At 38.4% G+C, this 26,594-nt stretch overlaps 1 protein-coding gene across 1 annotated transcript; it reads right to left on the bottom strand.

Annotated features, from left to right (window-relative positions):
- Positions 1 to 393: 393 nt before the first annotated feature.
- Positions 394 to 26,275, bottom strand: LOC139736372 (synaptonemal complex protein 3-like). The gene is made up of 8 exons (XM_071647127.1): positions 26,149 to 26,275; positions 24,602 to 24,704; positions 23,179 to 23,213; positions 20,799 to 20,916; positions 19,001 to 19,100; positions 18,363 to 18,461; positions 17,097 to 17,201; positions 394 to 552 (listed from the first exon to the last, which is right to left on the bottom strand). Exons 1-8 carry the CDS (start codon positions 26,273 to 26,275, stop codon positions 499 to 501), a joined length of 741 nt encoding a protein of 246 aa, XP_071503228.1. The 3' UTR covers positions 394 to 498.
- Positions 26,276 to 26,594: the final 319 nt, after the last annotated feature.

Genomic DNA, 26,594 nt, shown 5'->3' with positions numbered 1-26,594 from the left:
TCTATCATTTGTACCCGATTTCATGTTTCAAGGAAGTATTCTGAAGAAAAGAAATGAATCCTCATACCATCTGAAAGATTCAAGCAAAGAAAATGGGAAAAACTGATCCATAATAAACACTCGTAATTCCACATCAGCTAATGTCAACAATGCTCCTTCAGACTGATTGCTTAACAACTTCAATATAATTTGTCTTATAGAGGGACAAAATCATAGCAGAAAAAGTCTCATAACAGAAGATTACATTGTATGCTCTATATATGACATATCACATCATATATACAAATAGCACAACCTGCTGATTAATGTAGACTACGGTGGTAAGGATGGTATCAACTGCAATTGAGCATCTTTCCCTTGGTGCATGCTGATACGCTGCATGTTGTAATGTAACCACCCAATCAATACGGGTTGTCCTCATAGATAACTTGGTCAACTGCCACCGGGAAAGACATCTTAACACTCGTGTTTCGACATTTACAATGTGGCTTGTCGAAGTTAGAAGAACATAGACTGGAGTGACTTGCGAAAATTTGCCATCTCTTGGTGTTGCTGAAGGGGAAAATGTACAGAAGGAAAAAACAAAGAGGAATAAAGCTGTTACCCACAAAATTATGATGACGATGATAAAAATAGACAAGCTATTATTTATCACTCTATCGTGGATTGTGCATAAAGCGACTCAGAAAACGAGGTGATATCTCTTGTATGTACATTCACTGTTCAGAGTATAAGTTAACATAAATCAATCATCTTCTTCAGAGCATATATACACAGACAGCAAACCAAAATGTCTTTCATGATAAAATTGCTTAGTATTTTCTTTTAAATCCTGGAAACACACACAGTTCTGGAAAGGATGTGGAAATTGCTTTTACGCCCAACTATTTAGAAGACACCTGCAATACATTTTACTGATATAGTTTGTCACAGGATTGACAATGTGGTGCCACATCACTTCCTTCCTAAAAGAATTTTGATTGTATGAGCAGACTGCAACAAAGTACCAATATATGTGTCAATCAGCCTAGTATTCAGGCTGTATTCCTCCAAGTAAAATACAACACAGCATACCACATGCTGAGATATTAAAAACAGAAGTATGATATGGTTACAGCATAAAGATAATGTTCATAAATGGCTAGAATTGAGACAGTCCAGAGAGGCAATGCATGAGCCAGAGCCATAATACACATTATGACAAAAGAACTGATATTGTTGAGTTACATGAGAGCATACATTCTCCTTTGGGTTTTCTTTCCCCTTATTATTCTATCTGATCCTCTCATGAACTGTTTTGCAATTGCAAGGATTGCTAATATCTCCCCATGACAAGGTGGTCAAGGAAAAACAATTGATGAGCCTGAACAAACTATCTCCCACCTGTTTGATTGACAAGGGTGCTAATCAGTCTGCCATCTATAAGCTCTATTTGAACAAGTAACTATCCATGCTTTTGTTATCCAGCCCTCTGTGTTACACAATAGGAATGGAATGTGATGCCACCTTTAATTGACTGTGCGTGCGCTTCAGTGCCTAGGTTCTAAGACACTAGGAGGCCATTGATTGTTTAGGCTTGCCTTTGTACATGTATTAGGATTTAATGAAGGTAGACAAAAGAAAGTTCAGGTGGCAAAATGCCAAGAGCACTCATGCATATTCTTTCTCTGAAGTCTGCCAGGTGTATACCATGGTATTTTGAGGAAGCTCACTGATCTTGAGAAGTGCCCAAGGGTTGACCTTAACCCCTCTGTACAGAAAGAAACTATATACCACCTTATTCATAAATCTATTATACAGACTGTACCATAAAACATCATTATCTGATTTATCCAGTGAAACTTTGGGCAAGAAATGTGTGTTCTAATTGAATGTTGGTGAGCTTGCTCTTTTGATCTTTCCCATCTCTGTCATTTCACGCAACTACTGTACTTTTCTATTAATTTCCAGTAATCTTACTGAATGATATTTCCAATGAACTTTTCTAGCTGAAGCATCCAGTAGAGAATGCCATTTTTAACCTTGAAAAAGGCACCTCTTACTTTGACCTTTGACCTACAAGCAGAAATGTGTTCATGCAAGTAATGTTCATGAACCTTATCTACCCTGTCCATCAACTTAACAGCATCATTGGACAGCCCTAACTGAAGTAATGACCAGGAATGGTGTTTGTGCAAAAGTGCAATAGCCTTTGACCTTGAGGGGTTATGTCTAAACTCTTAGCAGATCATCTGCACGTAATGCTTCAGGCCTGTGCTAGTTACAAAGAAAATCCATCAGGCATGCTTTCATGAAATCTTGATAATGGGATTTATGGGATGAATGGAGGATGGTAGGATAGACGGTCAGCCTGAAAACATAATGCTTCCAGTACCCTTCAGGATGGAGGAATGAAATTACCCTGCCTATTAATAGTGAGAAAGATATATGATAGAAGGATAATCATATACATAGAGAAAGCAATGTTGATGATCTTTTCTGAGTTACTGTAAATAACACATCCCTCTCATGCTGTACAATGGTAGAGAGAGCATCTTTTAATGGTTTGTACAGAAAAACACTTTGACAGATGGGAACACAAACAGAATAGTAGTTGATATGCAGAGTTCACAAGCACGCCAAAACAAAGCAACCTTTCATAATTTGTTGACTCACAGAAATTGAACAAAACGAGAAGATCTCAAAATAGAGTTACGGAATTTCTTCTTGAAAGGTCTTATACCAGACATTCACATATGTAGTTATATACAGGTATGTGGTACCATAGGAGCTAAATCGCAAGAGGCTTGGTCAGTGAGGTACGATGAAAGAAGTTTGCTTACTATTGCAAGCGTTGTCTGTGTTTAGCGAGGGGGGGGGGGGGGGGACTGTATCCTCTGCACAGTGACTCAAAAGTAGCAAATGTCAAGTCTGCCAGTTGCTTCTTTCAGCAGGCAATCCTTGATAATAGTGTCACACTGTGTTATATGTCTTGCACTATCCTGGCAAATACAGGGGTCTGTATGTGTGTGCTGAAAGGCATCATGCAGTGATTATTTGCTGATATTGAGAACAATTGCCATAATCTTTAAGGGCACTGTCTATCTAGTTTTACAATGAATAAATTAAATGTCTGTAGATAAACTGATTCACAAGTAGGCAAATATGTATGAATTTCATTTTAAAAAATTGTTCAAAAACAAGATGATCTTGGAGCTTGTAAAAAAGAGACAGCTGTTTCAAGAGGTGAGAAACAGTAAGCTTAATGTCAGTGTTATCACTAAACTGCAATGTAATACATTTGCAGCATGGTGTAGCTCCATTGCTGCAGTCATGTTTGTAGAACATTTTTTTGCCAATGCTATTACAGTTAAAGTGAAAACACATAAAGTAAACACGCATTGTAGTCACGAAGATGAGCAACAGTGAGCTATACTGTTACTGTTGATAGCTTTTCATTTCCAGAAATATAGTGATAAACCAGACATCGAGAGACCATCACTGCTTGCCGAATGTAATATCATCTGTCACACAGACATAAATCTAGTGTGCTTGAACTTGTAATTGCCTGGGAGAAAGCAAGCTGACACCAGTGTTTACCACCTTGTTAATAGATCAACAACTTCACTGTCATGATGAGGGCAGCTAAATGATATCAGTATGTCCTTGAAACTCTGATGAGAACAAGCACTGGTAGGATTGCATACCCCTTCCTTTAAATAACTAAATGTAGCTGTATCATGGCTGTCTACCATGGTTCTGACAAATCCAATCAGCCATATACTGTCCAAACTGGCAATGTCATAATTCAAAACCTTCACTGGTCTTTTGCACTTTTGGTCACAACCGTCTGAGCCCTGTTTAACTGTGATACATATGCCTTCAAATTGCGTAACTAGCATCATTAATCCTAAGCACCAGGTTTCCAACGCAGAATGAGACAACCCCTTCCAAAGAAGATGAGCATTATCTATTATGATCAAGCTATTATCTGTTTCCTGACGCTTTGACTGCAAACTTAGATGAACATTTAATGAATGTTTGGGTAAAACAATACCCAATCTTAAATCAATCTGAAGACAACAAATGCTCCATGCACTATAATCTCAAAAAGGCTGACTACAAAAATACCATGTGAACTACTGATCATCTTCTTGTGGCACTTCAGTATGTAGTAGGGTTAAAAAGGACTATCAAAAAGGAGGTTTATATATTTTGAATGAAAGCCGACAGTAAATACTGTGGCAGTGTAGTTTGACTGTTGCGCACATTAGGCTGGGATGCTTCTGCCTGTCATGCAACATCAGGGGACCATTTCATGAAGGAACTTGTCAGATAAAATATCGGACAAGTCTATTCTATCCGACAAGTTTTGAGAAATTCTTTAGTCTGATTGGCTGATTTCTCTGAACTTGTCGGATATAATTGACTTGTCGGACATTTTATCTGACAAGTTCCTTCATGTAACGCCCCCCAGATCTGTCATAAGAACAAGGCCCTTCATTTACAATTTGATGAAGCTCACTGATCTTGACCACTGACCAAGGATAGGCATTTGACACTTTCTGCACGAAGGAAAAATTTATTTTACATTACCAATGCAGCTTCAGAAGTGACAGTTTAATGCTACGTTTACACCGTGTTCCTGGTGGCCACGGCAGTCACATTTCAGGCCACCGTGGATAAAAATGGGATGTACGTGAGATAACTTAGTGAGACGATATGGGCAAATGTGACAGGCCGTGATTGCTGTAGATGCCGTGTCAGATTTTTTAACTGTCAAAAAATTTGGCATGGTAGTCCCAGTGCTAATGAGGAACCTTGTAAAGTATGCCATAATAAAACGTTTCAGGCAAATGGGGCTCCCGTGGCCGATGGGAGCATGGTGTAAACTCATCTTTAGCCAAGGTGAAGTACATTTTATTCTTTTCTCTTGCATGTACTATTCATCTAATTTTTGCATAGTGTGTACAACACATGTGGTATATTGATTTCACAGAGTAAAATATGAAAACACCAATTTTTTTTTTTTTTTGACATGGCAATGACAGGTGTATCAATAACTATATTTCTCTTATACTCCTGTACCTGGCAGTGGTATTAAGGTAGCAGTAGCACTGGTAGCAAGAACATGTGCTTTATGAATATTTTTGACGGATTGATATATCATCAGTCATACCACCCCTAAATAGGTAGGATTCTGGCAACACAATTGAAAGGCAGTCAAGTGACAAAATAAAACAAAAAACAAAAAACAAAATGCTCCCCATGAAATCAGATGATCTGCTGAATAAAATTTTACAGCTATCCATAAGATAGTTACCCTGGGAAAGCACTTTCATCATAATGACAGCACTTGATTAGCAGGTACAGTCAAGAGAAAGTGCCAATAAATCTAACAGGCCAAATGGACTACTACTGGCATTGAGAGTACTCACAGTGCTGTAGCCAAGAGCATTTTCAATTTGATCTGTACCCATTTCAACTGTTTTTTTTTCCTGGTGCAATTGTTTGTCTTTGGAGTCACAAGGGTGCAATGTGCATCAAAATTCAAATAATAGATGACATTTTAGCTACATTTTGGTGACATTTGCCCTTGACATTGGACCCTTCTCTCCTGTCATTTAAACACAAAATTGTTGATTTATTCAGGGAGGTGACCCTCACCTCCCTGATTTATTTAATCCTTGGCATCAGGAGACAGTACTTACCACATTCCTGGATAGGCTGGGAGTAGCAAAAACGGCCCTTTTATGCAGGGTGCTCAATTTCGAGATGAGCACGCACCATACATTCAGGGCATCAATAATACATACTACACAAGTGCTTATATCATGTGCATTGTGTGCACCATCCCACTGTACATTTACCACACATCAAGAACAACCGGATCCCTCATGTCACTGTTGTTTGAACACAAAAGACATGCATTAAAAAGTTTACACTTTCTTTAAAAAAAAAAGGGCCTTCTTAATTTTGTTCTGGTGTGCCTAGACCAACATATTTCTTTCTCTGCGATTATTCATAGCTTCAGCATGTAGTATGTTTTGTATTATATTCAAGGGCAATGATATTATCCAGAATCTATGCAAAAGCTCAGCCCTTATGGGTCATGAAAAGTTACCATCAAATTCATGTAAAAGAGAGAAAAAGTAAAACGTAATTCATAATAAAATCTGGGGGGCATTTCATGAGACGTTTTGTCTGACAAATTTGTCAGACGGATTTGTTCTCAGCCAATCAGATGCAAGGATTTCAGCAGCTTGTAACAGTTTGTCACAAAAAACCCTTCAAATATCTAACAAAATGCTTCACGAAATGTCCCCCCGGTCAGTTTTTGATTTTCCTGACTCACATTTGATCACTGCTTTCACAACTAGCGCATGTGTGTATAATTAACTGTGTACATGTGTTGCCAATGTTGAATCGTACGTTCATTGAGCCAGGTCATCAAGTGCACACAGTGAAGCTTTGCCAAGCATAAAATAGCGCGAGTTCATGGTTTTACTAGATGGAGGTTGCAAAACTAATCCAAAACTACACATATTGATATTTAAACAGCAAACTGATAGGGAATCTGTGTAAAGTTGTATTGGATTTTGGTACATATTTTTTTTTTTTTTTTTTTTTTTGGTGTGTAAAATACAGGTGTATGATGAAATAAAGACCACTTGAAAAAAATAGTGTCCTGTTTATTAAAGGTCTGCACCAAATCATCCAGTAAAAATAGCATGCACTAATAATGTTTCTGAGAGGTGTATGTCATTTAGTCATGTTCCCAATTATCAGGTGCCCTATTATGTGGTGATTACTGTACTACCAGAAGACATTCCTAGCAAATGCTATGACCACCCTAACAAAAAAGTCCTGTGGTACTCCCTGTGGTACTTGTCGGTACCACACAATGTACCACACACTTGTAATGTTACCACAGGAACTGTGTGGTACTGTACCACAGGCTTGTAGGGTACTCCCTGTAGTACTTGTTAGTACCACACAATGTACCACATAAATAAATGTTACCACAGGAACTGTGTGGTACTGTTTTACAGGCTCATGTGGTACTCCCTGTGGTACTGGTTAGTACCACACAATGTACCAGGAACTGTGTGGTACTGTGTCACAGGCTCGTGTGGTACTCTTGGATGTACCACAGGGCAGTACAACAGGACATTACCACAGGAAAGTACCACAGGACAGTACCACAAGACAGTATACACACAAATTGTCCTGTGGTATTTTGGGACATATACCACACGACAGTACCACAGGACAGTACCGCATGAATTGTCCTGTGGTATTTTGGGACGTACCACAGGAGAGTACAACAGGAAAGTACCACAGGATAGTACCACAGGACAGTACCACACGACTTGTTCTGTGGTATTTTAGGACGAACCACAGGACAGTACCACAGGGCAGTTCCAGTACAGGACAGTACCACAGGAAAGTATACCACAGGATAGTACCACAGGACAGTACCACAGGAATTGTCCTGTGGTATTTTGGGACATACCACAGGACAGTACCACAGGATAGTACCACAGGACAGTACCTCACAACTTGTCCTGTGGTATTTTGGGACGTACCACAGGACAGTACCACAGGGCAGTACCACAGGACAGTACCACAGGAAAGTACCACAGGATAGTACCACAGGACAGTACCACACGTCTTGTCCTGTGGTATTTTGGGACGTACCACAGGACAGTACCACAGGGCAGTACCACAGGAAAGTACCACAGGATAGTACCACAGGACAGTACCACACGACTTGTCCTGTGGTATTTTGGGACGTACCACAGGGCAGTACCACAGGACAGTACCACAGGACAGTACCACGGGAAAGTACCACAGGATAGTATCACAGGACAGTACCACACGTCTTGTCCTGTGGTATTTTGGGACGTACCACAGGACAGTACTACAGGGCAGTACCACAGGAAAGTACCACAGGATAGTACCACAGGACAGTACCACACGACTTGTCCTGTGGTATTTTGGGACATACCACAGGACAGTACCACAGGAATTGTCCTGTGGTATTTTGGGACGTACCACAGGACAGTACCATAGGATATTACCACAGGACAATACCTCATGACTTGTCCTGTGGTATTTTGGGACGTACCACAGGACAGTACCACAGGAATTGTCCTGTGGTATTTTGGGACGTACCACAGGGCAGTACCACAGGACAATACCACAGGATAGTACCACAGGACAGTACCACACGACTTGTCCTGTGGTATTTTGGGACATACCACAGGACAGTACCACAGGAATTGTCCTGTGGTATTTTGGGACGTACCACAGGACAGTACCACAGAGCAGTACCACAGGAAAGTACCACAGGATAGTACCACAGGACAGTACCACACGACTTGTCCTGTGGTATTTTGGGACGTACCACAGGACAGTACCACAGGGCAGTACCACAGGACAGTACCACAGGATAGTACCACAGGACAGTACCACATGACTTGTCCTGTGGTATTTTGGGACGTACCACAGGACAGTACGACAGGAATTCCTGTGGTAATTCTCGATGTATACCACAGGAGAGTACCACAGGAACTGTCCAAAATCCCACAGGAAAATCATAATATGGTGCTATTCCACACAGAAGTACCACACAGCAAATTAAATTCGTAAGTACCACAGAAAAATGCTACAGGATATTCTTTTTTTTTTCTTAACATTTTATACCAGAGGACTATCACATCAGGAGAATATCAAACAGCAGTACCACACAGGAGTACCACACAGGAAAATTGTAAGGCAAAATCTACTGAAATTTATTATAAAAATACAAACAGAAAAGCACATATTAATATTCCTCAATTAATTGATAGATGAGTTATGCTGTGAATTATAGCAATTGATTTGCCATTACTTATCATGTCCTATACTCCTACAGTATTACCTATTTAGTGAAAGTGCTGATGTCAAGCATGAGAAATTTCATAAGTACTTCTGTGGTACGGTACTCCTGTGGTACTCCTGTGGTACTCCTGTGGTACTCCTGTGGTACAAATTTTTACATAGCTCATGAATATTCATAAAAAGCACTCTAGATTTCAGAAAATACATATATGACTTAAAAAGTCAAAGTATTAATGATGGAACTTACTTTGAACTTTATGAAAGATTGTCTAATTATGTGATGTTACTCCCAATATCATAGATATTGTTATGAAAGTGTATTTTCATATCTTGATAATAAAGTATAATCGAGTTAGTAACCATGCCTTAATGCTTTACGGATAGACGGCCATATATATATGTACTGATACGGTCGATGGCTACCTAGGAATAGAATATGACTATATAGATCTATTATAGGACTAGATTGGCACTTGGCCATTAGACTCTCGTTTGAGGTTATATGTTAGAAGTAGGACAGGTTATTAAGTAGGGCCATGTTTGTCCTGAAATCCATCACTCACCTATCAGGAATATTCCTTGATATGTGACTAAAATTCTCCCAGATTTTTTTTTCGATCTATCCTGTGTGGTACTCTCCTGTGGTACCACGGAAATGCTGTGTGGTACTGCCCTGTGGTAATGCTGTGTGGTAATGATCGACCTGTGGTACTGTCCCAAAATACCACAGGATTTCCTGTGGTACTACCCTGTGGTACGTCCCAAAATACCACAGGAATTCCTGTGGTACTGTCCTGTGGTACCGGTCCTGTGGTACTTTCCTGTGGTACTGCCCTGTGGTACGTCCCAAAATACCACAGGAATTCCTGTGGTACTGTCTTGTGGTATGTCCCAAAATACCACAGGACAATTCCTGTGGTACTGTCCTGTGGTACTTTCCTGTGGTACTGTCCTGTGGTACTGTCCTGTGGTACCGTCCTGTGGTAATTACCACAGGAGTACCACAGGACATTTTCGTAAGGGCAGAAACTGTAAACCAGAGTGTGACCCTTGACCTTCAACAATCACTGCTATTATGTTCATGCAAATAACTGTTCATTTATCCTAACCTATCCACCAACTATCCGACATCAATGGACATTTATAGCTGAAGTGATGTCATATATGTGGTGGTACTATTCTACAGCTGATGGGATACAGAAGCAATGTAGGATTTCAACTTTCTTTCAAGCAACTTTTCCAGACTTATGGCATCATAGATTATTGCTTATGTCAAGTCTTGTTTGGAAAGCTTTCATGCAATGAATGATATGTTTATTGATATGATAGCTACTTAACCATGCAAAAGCTGTGACATACAATTGCTTTGACAGGCAGTCATTTGTTAACAGCTAAAAGTAATTTCTTTTTTATCCTCCCACAAAAAACAACAACAAAGAAACAAGGACAAATGAAAACATAATGTGAAGCAATACTTGACAGGCACCTGAAGGCCCGGAAATGAAAAAAAAAACAACATTTGGATCATGCCACTAGGTTGCAATTAAACCATGGACCTACTAAACAGATCAAACAAGGGAAATCCATCCATACATGTTCCCCTTGTGGAAAAAAAAAGGAAAAAGAAAAAAAGAAGGTCAGGCTTTGACAAAAAACCTGGTCTCACCGAGTGAAATCTGAATTGCACTCATGCTAAAGAGGAAACATAACAAAAGAGGACATTGCAAGGAAAACTAAAAATTGCACATAAACAAAGCACACCAGGCATAATGACACACTAATGAGTACCCCAGAAATTAAGGCAAGTTTCAGGTACATGTATGTTAATGTATATTTTGGAATTTAAAAAAAAAAGGAACAAAAAAGTGATATCCACAGGAAGTGGAAAAGGTTGATTGATATTGCGGATTCTGTTAGGAGCATCAACTCTTAGCCAAGACCATGACTATCGTTTGATAATTGAATTGGCTGTTAGATTACACAAATATCATTTGTAATACATGTTTCAGTTTATATTAAACTGTCATAAACAGTTCAGACTCTGAATGTGTCTCTCTACTGACAGCAAACTGTAAAAGATATACAATACAATAACAGCTCAAAGGCTTATCAACCCAAACACAGCTGCCAGTGTGCATGCTCTTGCAAACACAAACTTATGTGTGCATGGACACACCATGCATAAACATGATTATATCTGAATAACATGCAGTTTGTCAGTGGAAGTGAATGAATGTCTAGTTGAGGTACACTTTCTCAAACATGTCTATGAGGCCAAACCATTCAGACTGTCAATATGCCTCCAGAATCTAGCAAAATTCAACTGGGAAACATCTCCAGATCACAACTAGCAAAACTTGATTTGAGAAATCATATGAGAAATATGAATAATTAAAGTTTGCTTCCAGGCTAACAACAACTGAAGTGACATGAATGTATTTGTGGACACATTTGTGGAAGAATCCTATGGCTAGTCTAGAAAGGCTCAAAGCTAGCATTGAGCTCACTGAGAGGCTATGAGTGTTTGAGTGTATGAACTGTTATTCTCTTTCTATATTTTTACTCATACAGTTTAATATTAAAGTACCCTTCCATGGAATATTTGCATTATCAAACAGTTGTCCAAGAATGAAAAGTAATCTTCCCTTCAGAATATCCATGCCACTAAAATTTGCAACATACTGCCCCTGACATGCCACACATTTTGAGTTACCATTGATATACTAATGTAGTCTCTGCCTTTGTGTTGTAGCTCATCATCTTGACGCCAAGAAACTGATTACAGTACATGTATGTGCATGTTGTGAATGCCAGAACTTTCTTGTACCTTACTGACACTTTTACAGCGAGTTACAGTTCAGTTAAGGTTCAAGGTCACAACTGTTGTGAGCCTCAGGAGACATCAGTTTGTGGTTGGACTTGTCTGCATGAAGTATGTTGGCATATGACATAAAACAAGCTCTTATGTTTTAGATGGCGCGTTATACTCCTACATGTGTGTGACCCATTATAGGATTGTGAAGGAAAGCTTGGAAGTGAGGTACCCTAAATATCTCATTCTAGGACAGTGCATGTCTCAGGGTGTGGGCTCAAATCTACATGGCTGCAACTTATGTAAAAACACAAGCCTGTGTGTCATAATAATCTGCTGGCAAAATAGGATGGTAATTGGGTAGTATTTGTGGTCAGCACGAATTGAGATTTTATTAAAAAACAAAACCCCAAAACTACTCTGATAAGGAGACCAAAAAACATGTTTATGAATCAGAAATGCAATAGTGGGACAGAGAAAGAAAATCATGCACACAGACATGCGACAAGTTTGTTTGCTTTTCATGATGTAACACTTATTTTTTTGAAAGAGTAAACCATTTCATATGAATAAGTCCTTGTGAATAGAGCACTCTGATTATTAGGCAAGTAAAGTGACGTGTCACATATTAATCAGTCTTAGGCTGCATTTATCTAAAAATTTTCTGAGGCAGAATCACGATCCTAAACACGTTTGAGGCATTTTCAGGGGTTAGATAAATGCAACAATGTTTTCAAATGCATTTAGAAATGGCGTTTTGAAACTCCTTTCAAAGGGCGTTTTGAAACGTGTTTGAGACCATGATCGCCATTCTGTGAGTAGATAAACGCAATACCGTTTTGAAACATGTTCATCTCTCAAGGTCAAATCCCAGCTGTTCTCGGATGTGCTCTCTACCCATTATTTGTGTGTAGAGGCATGTTTGCTAGTACGCAGTTGACCTTTACTTCCCGGGTCGAACGGCGCAAAGTAGCTATGCAGTGACAACACTCAAATTGCGATTGTATGATGGTTAGATAAATGCGGCACCCCCAGAATAGTGTTTCAAACCACGTACGTTCGCAAACACCATTCCAAACGCGTTCTGAAACGTGATTCTCTCTCTTAAGTTAGAAAAACACAGCCTTAGATGGTTTATAGTGACCTCGTCTACAGCCACTCTGTCTATTTTTCAATTGGTCTACTGGCAAATCATCTATCATCGATTCATCTAATACCCATTTGGTCTACAACTTGTTTTGTCTAGTACACATATTGTCTAATAGTCACTTTGCCCAGTACCCGTACTGTCTAATACCCAACTCGTCTAAGGAGCATTTTGTCTACTGAGCAATTGATCTAATAGCCAAGTCGTCTATACTCACAATGTCTACTTGTCATGTCGTCTAATATCCATTTCGCCTACTGCCACTTTGTCTACTCCCACCTCGTCTACAAGTCATCTCGTCTACATTCACTTTGTCTAGTTATCATATCGTCCAACCCTTAGTTCGTCTATACCCAACATGGTCTATACCCATCTGGTCTACACCCAACTCGTCTACTCCCAACTGGTCTACACCCAACTGGTCTATACCCAATTGGTCTACTCCCATCTGGTCTACTCCCAACTCGTCTACTTCCAACTTGTCTACTCCCATCTGGTCTACTCCCAACTCGTCTACTCCCAACTCGTCTACACCCAATATTGGTCTACTCCCAACTGGTATACTCTCAACAATTTACCCAAACTGATCATTCCCATCTGGTCATGCTAATAATGAATATACCACTTTGCCTAGTGTGCAGTCCGTCTCACTGTCACGAACTATTCATAACCCTGCCCTGGTACAAAAATCAATAATAGTCTATTCTTTAAAGTTGTTAATTATTCCGCACGTGCTGAATATAAAGACATATTAATGGTGAGACACGACTATCCAGTCAACATCCTGGCCGTAAAATAACTAAATAATAATAAACTAGCTCAGTCACAATCCTCCATCACAAATGAATTGTCAGTCATACGAAACAGAATTACATTTCGACCGCCCACCCCGTCCACCCCCGTCCATGCATGCAGCGATCTTGGCGGGATCCCGAATGAGGAATTATCGAGTAATATTTCATCGCGTTTGGTACACAAGTAAAGGTACAACGATCCGAGTGATGTGTGCGTGTAGTTGGATTGACACCGGATGCACGCGTATAATTACACATCCAGCACCACAACACAGCAAGTTTTTCACACTGTGACATTATTCTTTTTATAAAAAGTCATAACTAGAACAAAAAATGTAAACCGAATGGGGCACCAAGAGTGTTCAACCTATTTCAATGGGAAAGCAAACTAGATGAAGTAGAGACTTAAGGAGTTTGGAGTAGACAAAAAAAAACACCTATATAACAAGGAGACCAGTTGGGAGTAGACCAGTTGGGTGTAGACGAGTTGGGAGTAGACCAGTTGGGAGTAGACCAGTTGGGTGTAGACCAGTTGGGAGTAGACGAGTTGGGAGTAGACGAGTTGGGAGTAGACAAGTTGGGAGTAGACCAGTTGGGAGTAGACCAGTTGGGTGTAGACCAGTTGGGAGTAGACTAACTGGTTATTAGACTAATTGAGTATGAGACAAGGTGGATGTAGACCAATTGGCTATTAGACAAAATGAGCTGTAGACTATTTCATTCATAGACCTAATGATTAATAGACAAAATGGTCAATAGACATAATGGGTATTAGACGAAATGTGACTTAGACAAATTAGAGATTAGATTAAATGGTTAGTAGACGAAATTGCAATTAGACTAATTGGCATTTAGACAAAATGGTTGGTAGACGAGTTGGTAGTAGACGAAGCGAGTTTAGACGAGATGGCATTAGACTAGGTGAACAGTGGACAGTGTGGTTGTAGACGAGGTGCCAGTTTACCCCTTAGATGACATGTGCAGCTATTCAGCTATACTGTTATTATATATATATATATATATATATTTTTTTTTTTTTTGAGAGGGGGGGGGGGAGGGGCACTGATAAGGTTAGCTATCTCTGTATCAGCTTCAGCAATTTCATGCTCCAGATCAATGTAGAATGAGCAATCATTCCTCATGTGGATACTAGGTGAAATGGTATCACTCAGGTTGAAGGAAACCATTAACATAAGAGGGCGCTGTAACCATTGGTGACAATCTAGCTTAATATTATGTACCATAGACCATTATCATTGTTCTCAAAAGGCACTCTGGATTGTTATGAATGCGTATGACTGCTCTGGACACAGCACCGTACTGCAAGTGCACTATTTTCTAATTCAGTGAGAATATAAAGGGAATTATCTTTTAGAGGAGAGCAACTTCCTATCAAAGACAAGTACAAAACAATAAATTGGCAACAGTTTAAGCACATCTGACAAATGAAAAAAAAAACCCACACCAAAACTGCTTCTATAGACAGCAGAAAATACTCCACACTGCATTACATCTTCTGATGACCACAAATATCCATTTGAATTGAAACTGGATGGGATAGGGGGCGGGGAGGAACAGTGTTACAATTTTTTTGAGTACGCAAACTATCTTGTAAAGTATAACTATTGTGGTTGCCTATGACAATGGCAAGTCGCCCTTAATCACTTTCATTGCTCCTGTGATAGTTGCAAAAGTTGCTAAGATACACTACCAAGTACTACATTTGCAGTCTCTATGATGAGGGCCTATGAGTGTCACTCACAGCAAAGATTGTGATTTTATAGCATTTACAATGTGGCCCTGCTGTGTTCCATTACAAAAAAAAAAAAGGCTCAAGAGGGCGCTACTACAGTTTTTCCTCTCTACACCACAGTGAAAATCCAGGAGGCGTTCACTGCTAGTCAGTCATGCTTATTCATTTACTTATTATTATCATTTTATTTCATTTTATTTATTTATTCACTTTTTTTTTTTTTGGGGGGGGGGGCAAAGTTTAATTATCATTTACTTTTACTGAAATTCTGCTCTGATATCAACTGTCATTAAAATGTGACTGTATTGGGATATTCATTCCACATGTCTGTACAGTATGCTGGGACCTGTTCTGCATTTTTGCAAATAGTGCCTGTCAATTTCTCTCATGTAGGAAGACACCACCAATTTGGCTTGCTGGATGTATTTATTAGAAGTTATGTTGACCGACTGACTAATGGAGTAAGCACATGAATGACTTTAGCGAAGCCACAAGGAATATTTACTTTTTCATATTACTATATACTTTATCATTGTTTGGTGCCGTATGCTTGACATGGTGTAAATTTTGATAATGATGTATATGTAAGAGTTTTAAAAATATAACAATGTGTATAGGAGTCTGAAAAGGATTCAGAAATCTTCTGTCAAGAAGCAGAAAGAGGGTAGGTAATTCTGATGATGAAGTCTTAGGGGAAAGGGATACCAAACATTCAAACATATGTATTTCTTGCTGTTTTTTCCATCTTTTTACTGGCATTTCTGTGGTCAGGGATGTTGATAGTAAATGATATAAGAGGTTCTTGCCAAGCAATGAGGTAGATGGTGGATACACATTTGAGAGTCTTTATGACATTTTGTCATTTTTACCCTCATTTCTCATGCCATTTCTGGTGAACTAGGGGACAATACATGCCACACAAAGGAATTCTATGAGCATATACTAAGCGATTTTTTTTTTTTTCACCGATATCAGTTATTCTGTACCAGGAATTCAGGGGACTCTTTGTACATTTATGGACAGAGTAATCCACTGCTAAAGCCACAAAATATCAGTATTGTAGAAGTGGAAATTTTTTCTATGTAGAGACATTTGTGCATTTGCATGACCAGAAACTAGCTAGTGGAAAAATAAACGCATACAAACATCTATAGCTGTTATGTGTAACATTATTTTACGCTTTTATCTTGCAGAATTCAAAACATGCAAAATTCATCTTACCCTGCCAAGCAAGCAAAAAAAAAAAAAATCACTCATAATGAAAATTCCCACTTTTATATCAAATGCTCTACAACTTTGTTTGTCTGGTGTAAACTGCATCTATGTGTGGCAATGCAGCTCAGTGAACAGTAGGTCTGGTCTCAGCATTAGATTTCTCTACTTTGATTGTCACAGAGGTCTTTCGACCCAGGAAAAAAGGCTTTACCCGCTGTAAGGGTTCCGCCCTGCTTCAACAGAATGCAAAATTAGATGTTACATGTAGCAGAGGCACACCCCAGATCATGTAAATGATCCTACATGTATTTCACTTCTGGTACAAGAGCAGTGTGTATCTGAACCTACAGTGGTCGGTAAATTTGCATGCACTACACAGAGCTCTGTGAAACCCATCCTGCCACAATACATATTTTGGCAACTAATGATAGTCTGCAATGCTCATCCACTAAGTGCATGCTGCACCAACATGCTATGTTAGTGCACTGGGTACACTTAATTCCTACTCACCGTATCCATAAGGATCTTCTTATGGAGCAGACTAAGCTCCTTTTTCAGCTCACTCTGGACATTTGTTTGCTGCCCCTGGTGACACTGCTCTAGGTCTCCCATGGTCTGTAAGAGTCAAAGAGCAAGACCCATATAAGATCCCCGATGAAAATTAGTGACCTTCTTCAATGGAACACTCCATCAATTTAATGAAACAATATAGGACTAATTGTGTACTGAGGGATATCTCTGGATAACATGTGCTGAGGTATGAATATGTATTTATGAGATTAATGCAATGTTGATTTCATAAAAGACACATCTTCTGTGTGTTTTTCTTTTTAAACAATGATTATGGCACATAGACACATTGATATGAACAAACATGCACAGACTCAAATTAATATATTCTTCTTCTTCATCACTACATGCAGACAGACATCTGGCATTCTGAAAATTAAATAAAAAAAAAAAAAAAAGATGATTGTGTTGTAGAGACTGATATCAATCTATTGCTGTTTTCAAGCACTTATATAGTGATTCATTACTTTCCACTGCGCAAGTTCTCTGTTTTGTTGCTTGGTGATTTCCAGTGTAAGCTGTTCAAATATATTGTAAGATATGCAGTATAATGCAAATTCCCTTTTAAACATTTTGTATGATCTGTTCTATCCATCTTTTCATTAGGTTTTGATCTTTTCAACATCTAGGAAAGCAAGATTATTACATCATCAAAAGTCAAGTGATACTAGTTGCACAAGTAGTACAGTTGCACAATTGTATTTGCATACAAATGTTCGGTTGACAACTTTGAACAATTCATATTTTCTCTCTCCCTTGGTCTGGAGTCTCTGCTTTTTAAATTTCACTTTTAGTAGCATTAGCGTATAAAGCATGCAGTGATTTGTGCATGTCCACATATCATGTCCATCTTCCTTTCTAGCTGTAATACAAGTATGAGGGCATTGCTCTATTGCAGTTAGCTTACTCCTCAAAACTGGATGATCTGGCAGCTTACATTTGTGTGATACAGTGGACTCCTGTTATAACGAAGTCCACGGGACCAGCAGTTTTCTTTTGTTATATCAAAATTTTGTTATAACCAAACAAATAAACAATGAAAAAATAAAGAGCCGATAATGTTGCAGCTTGATTTTTTTATTTCGTTGTGACCCGAATTTCGTTATAACCGTGTTCATTATAATGGGAATGCACTGTATACTAAAGCACTGACTACATGTTTGCATTATCTGAACGTGACAATGGATGATGAAGTAGGGGCCTGACCTTGTTGTACAGTTCGAACATCTGCCTAATGTTCTTCAGACGCTGATTCATGGCGATGCACGTCTGCTGTATGTTCCTTTGCTGTTGCTTTAACATGTTCTACATTGGAACGAATGAGGAGAGGAAGATATACATGAGAGGATTATCATATTGTACAGACTGCTCCATTCACACCTGTACATCCCTCATAGTAAAGCATAAAGCCAACTAAATATAGGTGCTACTATAAGCACTATGTTGAAACAATGCATGAACATCAATTACTCGCAGTTGGATCACAATTTCTCAGGGTTGGCTCAACTAAGAGTGTCAATTTCTCCAGTAACTTAGTCTTAATGGTAATACATCTCATCATGAATTCACCGCAGAGGCTGCTGAAATTCAGCAACTGCTGATGGATTCATTATCATGCAGTCCAAGAGAATGCCTGATCACGAATCCATGCTTTCACAATTGGCAAACTGAAACTACTTTTTGTATGTCTTGTTTACTTTGTCTTATTTCTCTGTTTAGTTAAGCAATAGGATTTTTTTCCAGTCATATAGATCAACAAATACAAGGAATAGTGCATTTTTTTCCTTTTGAATAAATCAGTGAATTCTAGTAACAATTCCATGCAAGTATAGAGTACCCGCTACCTGTAACTTGTCTTCATTTTCTTTCATCTTCTTCATGTCACTGTCCCACTGATCCAGGACAGTAGTTAGTTGCTTGGTATACTCCGTGTGCAGCCGTTGCCTACATTTTGAAAACAGAATATGAGACTAGAGCATGACATTATCATTTGTCACCGATAGTACAATACACATGAACCTGTCCATGTATGTATCCAATAACTAGAGTAGAATACAAGCAGACATAATTGCCCTCTGAATTTATACAATAAAGTTAACCTTTTTTTTTTCTTCTAAAGCACTCACGCTGTTGTCAGCCACCCATCATAGTCATGAGCAAAGAGCTAAAGTGAAGACCAAGCTGGGGATGAGCATGAGAGCCTTGTAAGATCTGCAATTGTGATTATCACTCATGACTGGGAGACAGGCTAACCTGTGTGCCACTCCTATTCAATAATTCAGAGAGCCACTTTGATCAGTGATTTTGATCAATTCACCCTTGCCTCGATGAGTGTGATCACGTTTGTATGAGCTAGTTACTTCTGGTGACACTCTGCTCTTTGGTTGTGATTTTTGCCAACACATGCTGGCAGTAATATATGTGACCCTGCACCTCAAAACAAACAAAAAGTCGCCAGACATGAATTTGTAGTTAAGACCATACTCTGAAAGAGCAGACTTTAAGCTTTAAAATGATGTATAACTCAAATCAAATGGACTCTCCTAACCTATCTAAATAGTGGAAAGAAAGCACAAACTCAGGAAAAGTGTGAACTGAGAAAAGAGGCTCTGAAGTACAGTGTATATTCAAGCGCTTAATCTTTACCAAACCGTGCTGGCTGTGCGATGAATGGGACAAAAAACAAGAAGTAAACCACCAGAGTAACAACAGAGAAGGAATTATCAGATTAAACTGAAATTAAGCATGCCTCATTAACACATTCTGTCCATGATTAATGCCAACTTTCAAAGCAGTAGCACTATCCTTTCAAAAGTTATTAGAGTTGAAAGTGAAGAGTGCGGACAAAGTTTTTCAGAAATGAAAAAGAGATTCTAAAGACACACCTAATCACACTATTCTACCAAAAATGTTCGAGATAAACTGCTAAAAAAAAACACATTTTCCTGCCCGTTTTATGATACAAAATTTAAGCATAATGTAAAAGAAGACCCTCTATTTCACAAAATATGAAAAAGTCAAGTTTGGTTAGGTTGACCCATTTCACTTATTTTCAGTCCTTACGCAAAATCAGTGTGTGCGACTTTATGTTCGTTTTGAGGTGCACGGTCACATATGATAATTCGAAGGCATAGATTACAAAATGCACTGGGTCTTGGCTCTTGCTGCTGGTTTGATTAACTCATGTAATGATCCTCTGCTTGCTCCTCTTGCATTCACTGCAATGAAAGGGCTTTTGACTAATGCTATAAACAAGCCATATAATCACAAAATTTGAAACCACATTCAGTACCATGTCAATATGAATTCAAAGTTTGAACACCGATGTGCCCCATTTCAAGAATAGGATGAGGAGACAATAGATTACATACTGCATAATCAAAGATGCTTGATAATAATTCTTACAAGAACTTCTATAAGGAAATTGACAAGCTGTGTAAGAACCCTTGCAATTTATTCTTTCCCAATGGAATACTGCTAATTTGTATATTTTCTGTTCTATGACACAACAGAGACAACTCTACCATAATGATAAGCTTGTACTTTATCTGGAAATTAGGGTACTTGTGTACATGCTGGCCCTTTTTTACATTATGATGTTTTAACACAGGTCTGAAAATATAGTGATCTAAATTCTCCCACCTCTCTGTTTGTTGCATCTTCCAGATCTTTTCCACTTTGGTGTTTGTTGACTTGAGGGTCTGCTGTGTGAGAGTTTCCAGGCGCTTTCTCTTCCCTGACATGGACTTCCTCATGTCAGCTGTAAGACAGTTGAAGAAAGGAAATGGTAAGACATGAGCTTGTATTAGTTGTTGTAAGAAAGGGAAAATGCAGTGATGAATGATATAAATATTCTAGCATGAAATTACTTCAGAAAACTATGACAAACCACTGAGTTTTTTAATCAAATCTTTGCCAATAACTGACATTCTAAGGAAAGTTCTACACAAAATGGAAGATAGATTCAATAAAACACACACATGCACACACACACAAGAAATGCAAAATTATCATGCCTGGATGCTATAACACCCAAATTAAAAATGCAAAGAAAAGAACAGCATAGTTTTGTTTTTTGTTAAATGAAATGACAACAAAACCAACTTAGTCCTACTTGGTAGTTAGATTACAGCAAATTAAGTCTTTGTTTGATGTATGACAATGTATATAGGGCCTACCTATATTTGATCGGGGGGGGGGGGGGGGGGGTGGGGTGTCAGATGTGTTGCTTGAAGGGTGGTAAAGGGACTACTGAAACCTCTAAAAGCACTTATTGTTGAAGGAAATGTTTGGATGACTTCTGCCTATGAAAAAAAAATTGTCTTGTCCTTACCAAATAAATCATGTTGTATTTTAAGGTAAAACAACAACTTAAAAAAAAAAATCAGGCTCATAATTATCATAAAATATCATCAATTACAACAGCTCTCGGACATGCTGCAGATGATGTACTGTGTTATGATGCCAGCAACTTAGACAGCGAGTTTTATTCAGACCTTCACAATCCAGAGAATCATACACTGTACAAACACATACTGGCTTTTTGTTTGTGTTTGCATTTCCAGGAAGTTGTTGGGTTTACTTTTGCTCTAATCACACTGCAAAATGTCAAATGCAACTATTCTACAGCATTACAATCGTCATCAAAACCAAAATATTGTCAAGTACTTGCTAATATTCTCCTTTCAAGACGAGGAAATCATGTATCAGTGGCATATATTACACACTTGCATGCAATGCACTTCTGTTCAAATGTTTTATCAGCTTTCCTTTTTGTAATGACATTGACAATTCACTGCTATGGCAAAAGAAAGAAAGAAAGAAAGAAAAGAAACAAAGAGGGAATCCCTGTACTTCTTCCAAAGAGGGTAAACAAGAAAGCGCATTTCTGATTTGAAATACAGTACAGTTAGTAAACTAATGAAGCATGTGAATTATCATGGTATATATGTAACAATTTTTGTTCAATGTCGGCAAACTTTGCACGAAACATTCCTCAAAGTTTGTCAGATATCAAGATATATAATGGACATCATGTATAAGGAAGATGCATATGTTATATGCAACTGCTGACAAGAACTTAGACTGTTTATATGCCAGATTGTCATCAATTTTGCTCCAAATCTGATCATGTCATACTTTTTATCTTTCCATGTCAGGCTGATTATGTTACTTATTTCTCATCTTACTACTTGCAAATGAACGATCAAATTTAATTTTTTGACTTTGACATTATAAAATCTTTTTATAACTGCCCAACTATTCCTTTTTTGAATGCACATCACAGTGTGTGAAAATTTGACCTACACAATCATGTTACAATGCAGTCAGAAAGGGGGAGGATATAGCAAGAGAGATAGCGAGAGAGAGAGAAGAAAAGAGAGAGGGAGAGAGAGCTCGAGCTCAGATAAATGCAACTCAAATAACCAACTCTTGCTCATTGGTGCAGGAGGAGTGATATGATTGAGGTTTTTAAATATTTGACTGGAATTATGATACTCAATATGATCTTTTCACTGAGCTCACAGGAAGTCCAGAGGCCACAGTAAGAAACTGGACAAACAGTATTCTTGGCTTGATGTTCAGAAATACTTTTTCAGCAATAGAGTTGTTGATTTGTAGAATGGTCGGCCTGAATACTGTATGTATGTCATCTCAGCAACCTCTGTAAATAGTTTCAAGAATAGATTAGACAAATACTGGTCAAAAAACATGATCTTGTTTATGAACCAGTATAGGCTGTATGTTCTTCTTGAACACCTCTGTCCTTTCCCACACACTCAACATGACAAGTCCTCAGAAAATATAAGCAATGACACAGAGTTTTGATTGATGAACAGACATTGTCCGACATCATTGGATTAAGGTAAATCAAAGTAAAATAAAGTAAATGCCCAATACTCAAATGAAACCCCCCAAACAAAAACACGTGAAAACGGAGACAAATAGCCTGAACCATGTCTCCAGCAGGCCTACCCTTGGTCTACAGGTCTGAGACCTCATGGTACACATTATGACTTACCCCCAAATGTTTGCAACACACTCTGCATCTCTCCACTGCAATGAAAAAGGAATTAAATAGCACTGTATTATCATTTCTGCTTCCAAGTTATAGCTTCACTTCTACATAAGTCATTACAAACATTTTACAGACATATCTAAGGGCGTCTCTACCAGTTTCTTTGTTTACTGATGCTGTGAAACCTAAATATGACATACTAAATGACAAAGTGGACAGTGAAAGCACTGCCTTATAAGAACAAATACAGCGAGACTGATATGATAGAAAAAAAACCCCAAAAATTGCAACCTTGAAAACTACATAAGAAGATGATGATGACCACCATGGTGGATTCAGTAGAAAAGACTTTATTTTTCCAAATGCCTGCCTATGCTCTAAGACAGCAGCATGTTGCATTACACACACATGCACACTACTTTCAATCCCCCCCCCCCCCCCCGAATATTCCAGTGTATCTTGCACATGTTCATTTCCTACCAAAACAATGGAACAATTATTGTTTTCCTGGCAGTGCAAATTGCAGGCCTACAACGAAAAACCCAGTTTTTCCCATTCCAGATTTCTACAATGTAAATGCCCGTACTAACACCACCACATACAGGCCAGTGACTTGGGATGTATGTTATTACTTGCCAGGATGTCAATTTAATCATGGTTGAGCTGAGTAGACATTACGTAATGTACACAGTTCCTGTCCCAGTCTTTTAATTTTTATCACAATTTGTTATTTGTTTGCACATGTAGTTTATTTGCAAACTTGGCATATTATCTACTGTAACATCATTAAACAACAACAAATCCTCTACTGTTTTGAGCACAAAAAAAAAAAAAATGAAATAAATGAGTAAAATCATAATTTTGCAAATGCATATACCTTTCCCTCTGTGAGTCATCATTGTTAGATTATTGGAACACTTTAAAGATTCGATGCACAGGATACACTTCATTTTTGTCTTTAATTCTATGTCAAAAAGGGAAACTCAGTGAAGATGTGCATGTCTATCATTTGGAGACTTTGGAGACTTGCGGCCATGACATCGCCACATTTGATTTTAATGTCACTGTTCCCTGAAAACATAAAATGTACAACACTTTCAAATTCAATAATTTTTTTTTTAATTTTTACTTGAGTTGATTTCAGTGAAACCACTATCACCCCCACCCCATTTGATTTACTCTATCGTTGCCAATTTGTACTTTGAGATTCAAAGTACAAAGAATTAACTACAATTCAAAGTACAGGGTAATGAAAGACAACAATGATGTGAATAGTGATGGTATAGAGAAACATTATAAAATGCAAGGTAAGCAGGGAATACCATTGCTAGAGCTGGCATTTTTAATGTTAATGTAAATTGATAATGAAATAGCCTTGGGAAGGAATGCATACAAATATCAAAGTTTTCATAATACTAGGACTTACTCGATGTTGACCTCTGTGGGATAGTTAATGTCATCATCATCCTCTTCACTCTCATCAAAACTCCTCTTCTTTGTATTCCTAGGAGCCACTGTTCCAGATTCATCTTCAAAAGATTAAAAAAAAAAGCAACCAAGTAAACAATTATGTGTATAGTGTTAGATTTCCACATTTCTCCACTATATATGAACTATGTCCACATTGTTGTGTGTGTGTTTGAAATTGTGTTTTTGCCCTCAGTCGGCCTGCCCCTGAGCCCCCAAGGGAACCACTTAAATGCTTTTTTTATACATTGCATGCCCTGCCACCAGAGATGATTACCACCTCCCCCAATCATAATTCATCATAGTGAAGACTGAAATCAAGGGTCCTTCTTTTTTCTGGGGGGGGGGGGGGGGGGGGCACCCCTAAAACTGTCCTAACAATGTTTTCCCCTATATGGGTATTATCTACATACAATACTAGGGACAAAGGACTTGGATTTTTTTTCCTCATTTCCTTATGGGTTCCAGTATGGATTGATACATCTTCAACGTGAACAACATCTAAATCATGCTCCTAAAAATTATTCCAGCAAAGTTTGGCTTGGTGATTCCAGGTATGTTAATTTTCAGTGCTGGGCTCCATACTACATGTGTTACCAACTTGGGTGATGAATCAGGCAACTATTGCCCCCGTCTTGAACGAATGCACGTCACGAGACTGATACCCACGAGTCATACAGCCCATTAGTTCAACACTAAGCTAACAAGGCCCACGAGACCGACACATTATTAAGCACCGTGTTATATCTGTTGGAACTTGTGGGCTGTTTTTACTTAGTATCGAACTCATGGGCTGTTTAGGTTGTTTAGGTTTTGTTTAAAAAAAAACTTGTGAATTCTGTTGACTAACATATACCGATTTCACCTAATCTTATAAAAAGAAAGGACTATTAATGATCTTGATCAATGCTTACTACAAAGTACATTTATGAGTTGTCTGCTGGAAAAAAAATTACAAACAGTACATGTACTGAAGTTCCCCTACCACCACCACCACATAAAAATGAAAGTTATACACTTCCCCAACTTTTAAACACATTTTAACACAAAGAAAATTACATTCAGTTTCCTTGGAATCGACATGACTATCTTAGTCAAAACCATTATAGAGGGGAGGACTTCAATAGCAGATTAAACTTTAAAATTAGCAAACACCCATGGGACAAAAATCTGAAAGATTGTCGAAGCTGTTTTTTAATAGAAAAAAATGATTTGCACTGAATTGGATAGAAGGTAAATGTTGAGCTATTCAACTCTGAAGGGAAACCATATGGCAAAGAAAGAGAATAAGAAAGAGAGAGCGAGAGCAGGATATACATTATGGATTTTAGTCCACATGCCTGAATATCAAAGCCACAAACATCATGTCTAATCATACAGACCTATAATGTGCATTATTGTAGCAATTGTTTTTCATAAATGTACATTGAAAGAAAGCATGCCTAACTTACAAACATTTTCTCAAGCAACAGTTCAAATTAGAATTAGATCAATATTATTGTCAACCTTTTTCATTCTCAATATGTTCCATGCTGCTTGCATCATCATCAAAGTCCATCTTTGTGGGAACGTCCGTCCCTGACTTTTTCTTCCCACCTCCCTGCTTCTTGGCGTTTGCTGGCGCACGAGGCATGATTGACGTTCTTGTGTGCAACAGTAACAGGCTTCAGTGATACCAGAGGGCAAGCTGTATACGGGGGAAAATGAACAAACTCTTTTTTTTTTATATATAATCACAATACAAGATAACTGTTACACTGAATTTTTTATTTCATCAATCTGTGGATGCGAGCAAGAAGTTAACATTATGTTACTTTTATAAAAATCCAATAAAGTACAGCCTACAGGGGTAGAGGGTATCGTATTCGTAGTTATGGGTAAACTCGGTCACTTGTTATGCGTGCGCTGGGGGCCGAGTTTACCCATAAATGTAACTATGGTACTCATCTTAA

The sequence above is a fragment of the Diadema antillarum genome, unplaced genomic scaffold (assembly GCF_040938485.1).
Source record: "Diadema antillarum isolate AM-2024a unplaced genomic scaffold, OU_Dant_1.0 seq00000641_RagTag, whole genome shotgun sequence".
Taxonomy (NCBI): Eukaryota; Metazoa; Echinodermata; class Echinoidea; order Diadematoida; family Diadematidae; genus Diadema; species Diadema antillarum.
This window is presented reverse-complemented; position numbering and strand designations above follow the sequence as displayed.

What these genes read in the sequence shown, in the direction of transcription:
- LOC139736372 (XM_071647127.1), bottom strand. Translation starts at nt 26,275, where the DNA reads ATGCCTCGTGCGCCAGCAAACGCCAAGAAGCAGGGAGGTGGGAAGAAA. An exon ending in ACATATTGAGAATGAAAAAG is followed by an intron (nt 24,705 to 26,148) that starts GTTGACAATAAT and finishes AATCTTTTGAAG; the next exon opens with ATGAATCTGGAACAGTGGCT. An exon ending in CCCACAGAGGTCAACATCGA is followed by an intron (nt 23,214 to 24,601) that starts GTAAGTCCTAGT and finishes TTTTCATTGCAG; the next exon opens with TGGAGAGATGCAGAGTGTGT.